Source organism: Diospyros lotus, chromosome 10 (assembly GCF_014633365.1).
Source record: "Diospyros lotus cultivar Yz01 chromosome 10, ASM1463336v1, whole genome shotgun sequence".
Classification (NCBI taxonomy): Eukaryota; Viridiplantae; Streptophyta; class Magnoliopsida; order Ericales; family Ebenaceae; genus Diospyros; species Diospyros lotus.
In genome coordinates this window covers 10,538,081-10,550,245 of record NC_068347.1, presented here as the reverse complement: position 1 = coordinate 10,550,245, position 12,165 = coordinate 10,538,081, and the positions used below count along the sequence as shown (strand labels likewise).

Here is a 12,165-nt window from a genome sequence, read left to right as displayed (position 1 = left end):
CATCTAAAACCAAATACAGAGCCTGTTAACATTAGGTCCTATCGTTACCCCCTAATTCAAAAGAACGAGATTGAGAAGATGATTAGGGACATGCTCCAACAATCCATCATCAAACCTAGCTGCTTAAGACCATACAGTGATCTTTTTAACTTGCACACTTGATTCTTTGTGGCTTGTGTCTCAAACCCTGAGGGAATCTTCATATACACTTCTTCTTCTAAGTCACCGTTTAAGAATGCATTCTTCACATCAAGTTGAAACAGTGGCCCGTCTAAGTTTGTTGCTATAGACAAGAGAACCCGAATAGTATTGAGTTTAGCCATAGGTGCAAAGATTTCTTAGTAATCAATACTATAAGACTGGGTGAAACCTTTTGCAACAAGACGAGCTTTATACCTATCAACACTCTCATCTTCCTTATAATTTACTATGAAAATCCATTTTGCATCCAACTAGGTTTTTACCTGAAGGTAGACTAGTGACTTCTCATGTCTGATTCTTCTCTAAGGCACGTATCTCATCCAAAATTGCTGACTTCCATGAGGGATCTTTGAGAGTCGCCTCTTAGATGTTGGTGGAGACCTAAATTGTATCCAAATTGGTAACAAATGCTCGAAAAGTTGGGAGAGACTTCTGTAAGAGATGTAATTATGAAGGCAATGTTGCATGCATGATCTTATTCCCTTAGTGCAATTGGCCAACTCAAATCATCCTCAAGTCTCACTAGGAATATTTTTAGAAAAAGTTACTTTCATTCGTTGAATCTGGATTGGGCTCTTACTCAAATTCAATCAATTATCATAGTTCTCCCTAAGTTTAAGCATTCTTCTCCTGGAGTAGACATGAAGCTCTATATCTGTTGATAAGCCTACTTCGGTAGGATTAGACTTAGGAAGACTTGACTCAGATTGAGAGGGAGCATTATGGGTTTCGAGTAGTTGGACTGTTGTGGGAGTTCCGATGACACTAGAATTGGGCAACAAGGATGTAAAAGTGTATGATTAGAAAGATTCTCAACATCCCGAGAATGGCATTCATTTGTAAACTCACTCTCCCCCTGAATGGTAGTATTGGGATAAAAGGGTTGATTTTCAAAGAAAGTTAACATCCATGGAATGGTAGTACTTTCTTGTAAAAGGTGAGAAACACTTATAACCTTTTTGATTTGGTGAATATCCTAGAAAAATACATTTGATGGACCGAGGATCTAACTTTCCACGATTATGAGGATAAATGTGGACAAAGACTGAACATCCAAAAACTTTAAGTGGAATGAAAGGACACAAACCGAGAATGTGGATAGACTTTTATGAGGGCTTGGAGTGGTGTTTGGAATTTAAAGACTTTGAGAAGGTATCTGATTAATCAGGTAGGTGGATGTGAGAATGGCATCCCCCAAAAAATGTTTGAAAGCATGAGAGATCAGGAAACTTCAAGAAGGTGTCTATTTTTTTGTTTTGCAATACCATTTTGTTGAGGAGTGTCAACACAAGAACTTTGATGGATAATTCCTTAGCTTAAAAGATAATCACCTAGGACAAATTTGAAATATTCTTTTGCATTGTTTATTCTCAGAATTTGAATTTTTGTATGAAACTAAGTTTGAATCATGATATTGAAATTTTTGAATACTTGATCAACCTCAAACTTTTCTTTTAGAAGAAATACCCATGTTAATCTAGGGTAGTCATCAATGAAAGACAAACCATCGAGATCCCAAAACATGTTTTGTGTGAGAGGGTCCCCACACATCACTATGAAACATAGCAAATGGACAAGAAGGTTTATATGACTGATTTTGAAATGAACTTCAAGTATGCTTTGAAAATTGACCCACCTCACATTGAAAAAAAAATCGAATTTTTATTCTTGAAAAACGAAAGGAACAACTTTTAAAGGCATACAAAATTCGGATGCCCTAATCAAAAATGCCAAAGCATAGCTTGATTATTTGAACTAGGAATGGAAACATTGAAAGAACTTTGAAAACCTAGATGACCAACTTGTAGAGCTTGTCCACTTGGATAATTATTGATTGTGAGCAGGTACAATCCCGAACACTGTCTGGCACTACCAATCATCCTGCCCAAATCTAAATCCTAAAATTCACACAAATTTTTGAAAAATTTAGTGACACAATTATAATCCTGAGCAAACTTGCTAATGGATAATAAATTACAATCTAAATTTGGAACAAACAACACTAAGTAAAGGGTGAAATTATCGATTAACTTCACTACTCCTACTCCGACCAATTGCGATTGTTTTCCATCAGCAATTCGAACAACACTTCTCCCTACAAGGACTGATTTTAGCAAAGATCCTTGAATCTCCGGTCATATGGCCTGAAGCTCCAGAATCTACAATCCACACATTCGAATTGCTTCTTTTAACATTGAGGGCATGAATGATATTTCCTTCCTTTATGAGCTGTAGTTCATGTTGCAATGATCGAGGAGGGGCTACTTCGTGGCTGGCCGAAAAGTTTTTGAAGCAATTCCATTTGTTCTTTGCTAAAGAGAGATGTTTTAGTGGTGTTGATCCTTTCTTCCGAATTCACCAGTTACCCTACTTTCTCTTTAGTTTATTGTCTTCACGTCCTCCAGTTTGCCGTGTAAATCCCAACACCTGTCCTTCGTGTGGCCAAGTTTATGATAATGCTCACATTTTGGCCGATCCTTCTTCTGTTTACCATTGTTTGATTGAAGTTGACTCCCACGAGCAGCAAAAGCAATAGCTTCGAAATTGTTGGATGGATTTTGGGTCCCAACATGACTTTCTTTCTACACTCTTCCTATCTCACTTCAGCAAAGGCTTTCCCAAGGCTTAGGGTTGGTCTCATAGACAAGATTCTTCCACAAACATTATCCAAGTTCTTGTTTAGAGCAATTAAGAACTTATATAGATGCTTCTATTCAACAATCTTCTTTTAGTATGATCCATCTTCCAAGCACTTCCAGTTGTGCTCCTTGAACATGTCCAACTGCTACCAATGCCAATTGAGGATGTTGAAGAATTGTGTGACGATAAAATCTCCTTTCCATTGATCATGAAGAATACACTCAATCTCGAACAACTCGGACGTGTTCTCCACGTGTGGGTACGCTTCCTGCGTAGCTTCCCAAATGTCTGCAGTTGTTTCATTAAGGAGAAAATTTTCTCCAATCTCATTCGTCATGGGGTTGAGGAGCCATGACATAACTAGGTTATTTTCCCTCTTCCACGATTGAAACTTCAAATCTTCTTTCTTCGGCTGCACGACTTCACTAGTGAGATATTCATCTCTTCCTTTCCCAGAAATAGAAATCAAGACTGACTAGGACCACAGCATATAGTGTTGAGCATTTAGTTTATGGTAAATGATGGCAAATGATGTGTTGTCAACGGCTGCCATGTGACTCAGGATGATTTCCGACGACGAGGAACGCTTCTTGGTGACCATAATCTTTCTTGAATTTTAGGTTTTTAAAGGTGGCTCTGATACCATGTGGAGAAAGTTAATTTCTCTTAATGATCAAAGGAGTGTACATGTATTGCATACATACAAAAAGGAAAACTAATCACATCTCTAAACTAGGAAACTCGTAAGACTCTGCAATCGACCTAATCAAAGAGATTTAGAAGTTATCTATTCTCTTAACTGTACATTGCCTAAAATAGGAGGATTTGGGGATAGTCTAACAGAAAGGAAAATAACAATTTAAGAAACTAAAGCCTAGAATAATTCTACACCCTCCAAAGTAGATAGATCACCACCTCTTTTCTAGAAAAACTTGAGTCTCATAACCTAGCCTCTCTCAAAAGCTAGACCTAAAGTCAACAAGAAGAAACTTCAATAAACTAGCAAAGAGAGAATGAGGAGCAAAAACCACTACAAAGAGAGCCATCATTACAAGGAACATCATTCTTGGTCATGTTCATTGTTGAGCAATAATCACTCACATGAAGTAATTAGAACAATGACCACATTGTTTTCTAGCCCATCACAAACTCAATCTATGATTGCCATACCTGATTAACCATTAATAGTGAATCCACTTCGTTACTCTACATCACACTATTATTAACAAGATTTCCCAACCCACGTACTTCCAAGAGCATAGGATCCAAAAAAGGCTCCTTCAAAGCTAGGTTCAATAAGGACAAGCCCAATCTAGGTATACTTCGTTACAAGCTCTAAGAAGGGAGGTAAGTATATAAAACATTGGCCTAAAAGGCAAGCCAAGTTGAACATACAAAGATCTATATGGGTCAAAACCCATAAAAATAAAAGGATGGACCTTTGGAACTAGACAACCCAAATAAGATCTTGATTAAAAAAACTCACCCAATATGTAACACTTTGGACAATCCTATGCATTAATAGCCTAGGTTTCCACTACCATAGTTTTGTCAAAACAAAATGAGTAATTAGGCCCTCTAGAATTGCAATAGCTAGTTAGCCACCAAACATGATGCAGAAAAGAAGCTTGTTCATCATTGATATTAACCTTGCCAAGGGTTTCTGTAGTCCCTCAGTGAAGATCACTTGTGAAACTAACTCATGTGCCATCAATGAATTTTGCTCAAAAATTCAACCCACAACAGCACTATAAAACCAAGGAGCCAACCCCCACTTTGATTGACATCAAAATACCCTTTTCATTACAATCATCGTGAACTTGACGCCAATTGAAATGCTCATTACTCAACATGCTTCCTTCTATTCCAACAAAAACACCATATTTATCTGTAATTGCACTGAAGACTTCCCACCTAAATACTCTACTTCATATTCCTTTTTGCTTGAACTCCAAGTAGAAGCAACTTGACAATGAAGACCGCTAGTTCAGATGAATATCTAACCTTCAAACACCCAACTAGACTTCAAGATACTAAAAGCCTTAGAGATCATAGGAAACATAAAAAAGGAAGAAGCCCCATTCTTCAACCTTCATACCCTAAAGGAATTTTGCGACAACCTTCAACCAATCTCCTTATCTTACTCATCATAAAAGTTGTTGTGAAGCTTAGGAAGAAAACCCTAGCTTTTAATATGTATATACTACTTAATTAATTAAACTATACACCTATATATATATACAACTACAATGGGCCATGGGCTCTAACATAAGATTAACCCTAGACTATAACCATATAACTCAACACTCCCCCTCAAGTTAGAGCATATATATTATATGCACTAAGCTTACTACAAATATACTCAATTCAATGACCCCTGAGAGACTTAGTGAAGACATCTGCTAACTGGTCATTGGAATTGACAAAATCTGTGGTAATACAGCCAAATAAAATCTTCTCTCGAATGAAGTGACAATCTATCTCAATATGTTTGGTCCTCTCATGAAAGACTGGATTGGAAGCAATATGTAATGTAGCTTGATTGTCGCAAATTAATCTCATCTGTGATATCTCCCCAAACTTGAGCTCCTGAAACAATTGTTTTAACCAGATAAATTCACACGTTGCCAAGGTCATTGCACGATATTCTGCTTCTGCACTCGACCTAGCAACAACCTCTTACTTCTTACTTTTCCAAGATATTAGATTTCCTCCAACCATAACACAATATCCTGAAGTAAACCGTCTATCAGAGGGAGAACCTTCCCAGTCAGCATCAAAATATCCGACTACTTGAATATGACCTCTATCCTCACACACTAGTCCTCTACCTAAAGCTCCCTTAATATACCTGAGAATCTGGACTACCACATCCTAGTGGCTATCATAAGGAGACTGTAAAAACTGACTGACAAGACTAACTGAGAAAGAAATATCTGAGCGAGTGATAGTGAGATAATTAAGTTTTTCGACTAGCCTGCGGTATCTCCCAGGATCAACAAGAGGCTCCCCCTGTCCTAGTAAGAGCTTTACATTAGGGTCCATAGGAGAATCTATAGGTTTACAATCAAACATCCCAATTTCTTCCAAAATGTCTAACACATACTTTCATTGAGAGATAACAACACTAGAACTGGACTGAGCAACTTCTATGCCAAGAAAGTATTTAAGTAACCCCAAATCCTTAGTCTGAAAATGATGGAAAAGATGTTTTTTCAACTAAACAATACCATCCTAATCATCATCTGTAATAACAATATCATCTAGATAGACAAACAAATATATACACCTCCCATGTGATGTGTGTTTATAAAAAACCGAATGATCAAACTCACTATGAGTCATACCAAAGTCTTGAATGACAGCACTAAAATGACCAAACCAGGCTCGAGGAGACTGCTTCAACCCATATAGTGAGCAACGGAGTTTACAAACCTGCCCAAACTCCCCCTGAGCAACAAACCCAGGAGGTTGCTCCATATAAATCTCCTCCTGAAACTCACCATGTAAAGAAGGCATTCTTAATGTCCAGCTGATACAACAGTCAGTGGCGCATAGCTGCTATAGAGAGAAACAAACGCATAGAAGACATCTTAGCGATAAGGGAAAAAATGTCACCATAGTCAAGACCATAAACCTGAGTTTACCCGTTGGCAACCAAACAGGCCTTAAGGCGATCAACCTACCCATCAGAACCCACCTTGACAGTATAGATCCACCGACAGCCGACGAGATTTCCCTAGGGGTAAAGGAACCAAATCCCAAGTACCATTGGAATGCAAAGCAATCATCTAATCCACCATTGCTTGTCGCCACCCCGGATCAGAAAGTGCCTCACTAACAGTCTTAGGTACTGAAACAGAGGATAAGGAAGACACAAAAGTACAAAAAGGAGACGACAAACGCTGATATCTAAGAAAATTATAAATAGGGTGAGAATTGCGAGAAGAACGGGTACCTTTTCAAAGGGCAATAGGAAACAGATCCTCAAGAGGCAGGATAGCAGCAGGTGGAGAGACTTGAGCAGGATATGAGGCAACAGGAGTCGCTGAAGTAGTAGGAGACACGGAAGAAGGCACGGGAACAACATCTCCACTGGAGGAGACCGAGGCTGATGACGCCAATGATAAACCTGCAATGGGGTAGGAGAAGGAACAAGGAGAATAGGAGCAGGAGAACTCGCGGGAAGAGGGATTGCCTCATAAATGGGTTGACACTCGGAATGAGGCGAAGAGTAGAAAGGAGACGACTCAAAGAAGGTAACATCCACCAAAAGCAAATAGCGACGTGTGTCAGGAGAATAACACCGATAACCCTTCTGAAGGCAAGAGTAACCAAGAAAAAGCAGGTGCAACCAAAGACACGGGGAGGAAGAATATATAATATTTGATCAGGAAACAAGAGAGAGTGAGGAATCTGGTGTTGAAGAATCGAGGAGGGCATCCTGTTAATGAGATAGCAAGCAGCAAGGACAGCTTCAGCCCAAAAGCGAAAGGGGACATGATGATGTAGAAGAAGAGCGCGAGCAATTTTAATCAAATGTCTATTTTTATGCTCAACAACCCCATTCTGTTGTGGTATATATACACAAGACGACTGATGTAAGATCCCCTGAGAAGAAATAAAGATAGTAAAAGGAATAGAAAAATACTCAGGGGCATTGTCACTGCACAATACTTGGACAGAGGTATGAAATTGCGTTTTGATTTTAGCACAAAAGGATTCAAAAATTGAGAATAACTCATAACGATTTTTCATTAAATATAACCATGTGCAACAAGAATAATCGTCGATAAACGTTACAAAATATTGAAAACCCAAAACAGACACGACACAACTAGGACCCCATATATCGAAATGAACTAAAGCAAACGGGAACACAGCCTGATTATTAACATGCTTTGGAAAAAAAGTGTGAGACTGTTTTCCAAGTTGACAAGACTCACAATGAAAAAACGACAAACTAGACAAACTGGGGACCATCTTCTGAAACTTAGCCAAACTAGGATGTCCCAAACAATTGTAGAGAAGAGCAGGAGACTCAGTCACCAAGCAAGCAACAGGAGATGCAAGAAGGTTGAGATGATAGAGACCCTACGACTCACATCCGACGTAAATCATTTGTCCCGTACCGCGATCCTGAATAGTAACAGATTGATCATCAAAAGTGGTAGAACAATTTAAGACACGCATAAGTTTACTAACAAAGACAAGATTGAAGGGACAATGAGGAAGATAAAGGATAGAATCTAAAGGCAAAGAAGGTAAGGGTTTGGCAGTACCAACAGCTTTAACAACCGCTTTGGACCCATTGGCTAATGTTACAGAAGGTAAAGAAATAGAATTAGTAAAATGAGAGAACAAATGGGGATTACCAAAGATATGGTTAGAAGCACCTAAGTCCAGGACCCATGGTCCTAAAGATGATGATTGAGCGAGACAGGCAATGGAATCACCAAAGTGGGCAACAGAAACAACTGTGGATGAGGATTGCTGGGACGTCTTATACTTGAAATACTCATCATAGTCAGCACTCATCATAGTCAGCCCTAGTGAAAATGATAGATTGCAGTGGATGACCATCAAAGGACTTAGATCGAGAACCATCAGCATGAGCAACATTAACACGAGGGCAGCCATGCAACTTATAACACTGTTCCTTAGTATACCCCCACTTGTGACAGTAGTTACACTTGGGGCATTTGCCCCAATTACCACGATCTCTTCCTGTTCGCCACTACTTTGAACCTGTGAAGCCATAACTGAATGATCACCTACAGAAGAGGGAGGTATTGTAGGAACAGATTAAACCCAAAGAAGATGAGAATACACTTCATCCATGGTAGGTACAGTAGGACTAGAAAGAATCTGATCACGAACAAGAGCAAGCTCAAGACCAATGGCAGCAAGAGTACACACCTTGAAGAACTTATCTCGCTGAGCTAAATCCTCTGCAACAGTCTTACCAGCAAGTAACAAAGAGTTAAATTCAGCTTTAATAGAGGCCATCCGACCAAGAAAATCAGGAAGAGTCAGACCCTACTATCGTAAACTAAGCAGATTAGACACCACTGAATACAGACGTTGAATGTCATTAGTATATAACGCCTTGGCCTGAGCCCACAATTCATAGCACGTGGTGTAGTTAGTATAGATCGGATGAAGAGAAGGATCAATTGACTGCCACAAGAGACTGCACAATAAAGCATCAGCTCTCTGCCACTCAATTTTATCTGTGATCACATTCTCGGCCTTGGTAGTTAGATGATCCTGTAAACCTTGACCCATACACCATAGTTCAACCGCCTTAGACCAAGAGATATAATTGGAACTGTCCATCAACTTCTCAATAGCAATGGCTAGAGAGAGAGACAGAATACCAAAGAATGAGCCAGATTTACTGGTACCAGCCATGTTGGACAAAAGGGATAAGATCAACAAATCTGAAACAAAAGGGGTTAAAAATAGCCAAAAAGAAAGGCTAGATGATCCAACACAGAGAATGAAGCGTGGAGGAGCACTGGAGCGACAGCTGACAGCGAATGTCAGTGACCATCGGCGGTGGCGGATGGCGACGAAACCACCAGGACTGGGATGGACTGAAGGAGGCGAGTCCAATGATGAAGACAACGTTGTGATCGGAGCACTGGAGAGAGAGATCGGAGCAAAAACATCTCCGTGAACAGTGCGAGAGAGGCGACACATGGCGACGGCAACGGCGATGGTCCTTCGGGGGTTGACAGATTGGAGGTCGGCGAACGCAACAACGATGGCGGTGTGCGTGATTGGTTGTTGGACAGTGAAGACCCACTGCAGACTAGTATCGCAAGCAACGGGAACGCAGTTGGCGGCAAAGACGGTGGCAAGGCAAGCTGCGGTTGTCGGTGGCGACGCGACTGACGATGGTCGTCGGTGATGTGGGCAACAGCAGCTAGGGTTTGTATGGTGGTTGCTAGGGTTTGTATTTTGGCTCTAATACCATGTGAAGCTTAGGAAGAAAACCCTAACTTTTAATATGTATATACCACTTAATTAATTTCATAGACTATACACCTATATATATATACAAATACAATGGGCCATGGGCTCTAACATAAGATTAACCCTAGACTATAACCATATAACTCAACAGTTGTCCCTACCAACTCCAAGAGCTCCCAAATCAAACAACTCCTCAAATTGCCTCCAATATCTTTGTCAAGACAAAGAGGTTCTGTCTCCACCTCTACAAATTTAGCATTGGAACATCTTTAACTCAACCAAGCAGCAACAAAGGAACCAAAGCAACTTGAAGAAAACACCTTCATTCAGCCACTTTGTTACCAACTTGCGAGTGGGCAAAAATCCACACAATCTAAGTTATTTTCCCCTAGCCTTTATTTTGAAATTTGGGGCCAAAAATTTCTTCAAAGAAATTATCATTCAACACACCCACGATAAGGAACCATCATCTACTATCACACAATCACCTTTTTGGAGCCTTCTTGGTAACAATCCTGAACTCCTAGCTTCCATTCGGACACGATGATTTTGTTGGAAATGGACCACAACCACCAATCTTCTTTAAAAGATAATAACATTAACTTTCTCATCCCCAAACCTCTTTCAATCCAAATAATGGTACATTAGCTCCATCAAAGATGGCAAAGGAATTCCATCACACTTGAAAGGATTTCGTTTTCATTCTTTCCAAAATAATGAAAGAAGAGTTGCCAATAAATGAACTGCCTATGACAAAGGGTTAAGGGTTTGATTCTGTCATTCACTTCCTCTCTCTAGTGTTTAAGGGAACATGAAGTTTCATAGTAAAAGAAATGGGAAAAAGAAAAAACTCATCCAATCTTTCTCGGTTTATCTTCAACATGTGCTTTCTCTCTCACCTTAATTTGTTCATTTTTTTCCATAATATTTCAATCAAGGAGAAAATTGTTTCATTGAAGAACAAGTTTCTTAAAACCCAGACCCAAAGAACGAAAACATCTAATAACTTATTCTTCTTCACTTTTTCTCTTTAGAGATAAATGAGCACAAATAAATGAATACCAAACTTCTAAGTACTCCCAATCAAGAAACCTGGTCATTTATAAGTATGTGCACCTTAAAATTCTTTCCCTAAGTTGCCAAATTGAAATAGTAGCTATCTCTTTGTAGATAGTTGGATTCTTGCAGCAATATTCTTGTCCATGCTTGAAGCAAGATCAAAAATATCAGAAAGATCAACCAAATGGTATATAATTATCAAAGAAACTGAACAAGACAAAACAGACAGAATGAATACATGCTGGACGCCAAACTAGTGGCTTTCCACCAATGACAAGCTATAGTGTAAGAAAACCACTTCAGCGTGCAAGTAAATAAATAGCATATTACCAAATTCTCAGCTTAGGCACACAACCAAATAATACTAACAATTTCTTTCCCAAGGGCTAAGGCATGCCAACAGAAAGAAATGAAGATAACTCAAAGGTCCTAAATTTTTCAAAATGCTCAAAACTTAATAGTCCCACGAGTTTCCTTTAATTGTCAACTGAAAACAATAGTTAATTCCTCAATTGAAGTTGTAAGCGGTCAGTAAATTCTTGTCATCCACTTATACCACAAAACCCTAAACGGTGTCATGGCCTAACAATCAAGACAACACACACAAGCACACAACAGACTGCGCCACCAAAAACCTCATACCACAAACCCTAATAGCTATTCCCGAAGAGCAAAATATTAGATACACAAAAATGTGTACGAACTGGTATGGAGTTTGTGTTTGTTTGATTGTGATAGCTACCTGGCTAGAACGGATAAGCGAGAGGCCCATGGAGCAGGAGTGCCCGTGGCGGGGCGGTTGAGCACCAAGTTGTCAGGGAGCAATTGGCGGTTCTCGGCGAGCGGAGTGACCGGAGGAGAGTTGGCCGTTGCAGAGTGACCGAGAAGACTACGGTGCTTGCGACCGCTGAAGGTGGACTTCTTCGTCGCCGGAGAGAACATTACTGAACGCGAATTTGAGAGCAAAAGTTAACGACCGTGCGTCTAGGGTTTAAAGGTCAAGTTCAAAGTAACATTAAATTTGAGGTTTAGGATTTGATAATAGATTGAAAGCTCTAAAGAGGAAGACGGAGAACAGGTTTCGGGAAGGCCGGGAAATTTCCAATTTGCAGATCGGCGTTTCAGCCGCCGGCGTGGTACATGGCCGGAGAAGAGGAGTGAGAGGCGGCGAGAGAGTGAGGTTCAGGAAATGGGGTGGTGTGGGCGGCAGTTGATTTGGTTTGAACAAAGTCGTAGACCTTTGTTACTGTTTTTTTTTGTTTTTAAATCAAGACAAGATGCTAT

General features: G+C 39.8%; 1 protein-coding gene across 1 annotated transcript in view; it reads right to left on the bottom strand.

Moving 5' to 3' along the window:
- The window catches only part of LOC127811517 (nuclear pore complex protein NUP133), a 65,803-nt gene extending 53,685 nt beyond the window's left edge, over positions 1-12,118 (bottom strand). Inside the window, exon 1 of the mRNA XM_052351447.1 lies at positions 11,624-12,118. Within this exon, the coding sequence (XP_052207407.1) occupies positions 11,624-11,823 (200 nt within the window). The 5' untranslated portion in view covers positions 11,824-12,118. The remainder of the gene's footprint in view (positions 1-11,623) is intronic.
- Between the last annotated feature and the right edge of the window lie 47 nt (positions 12,119-12,165).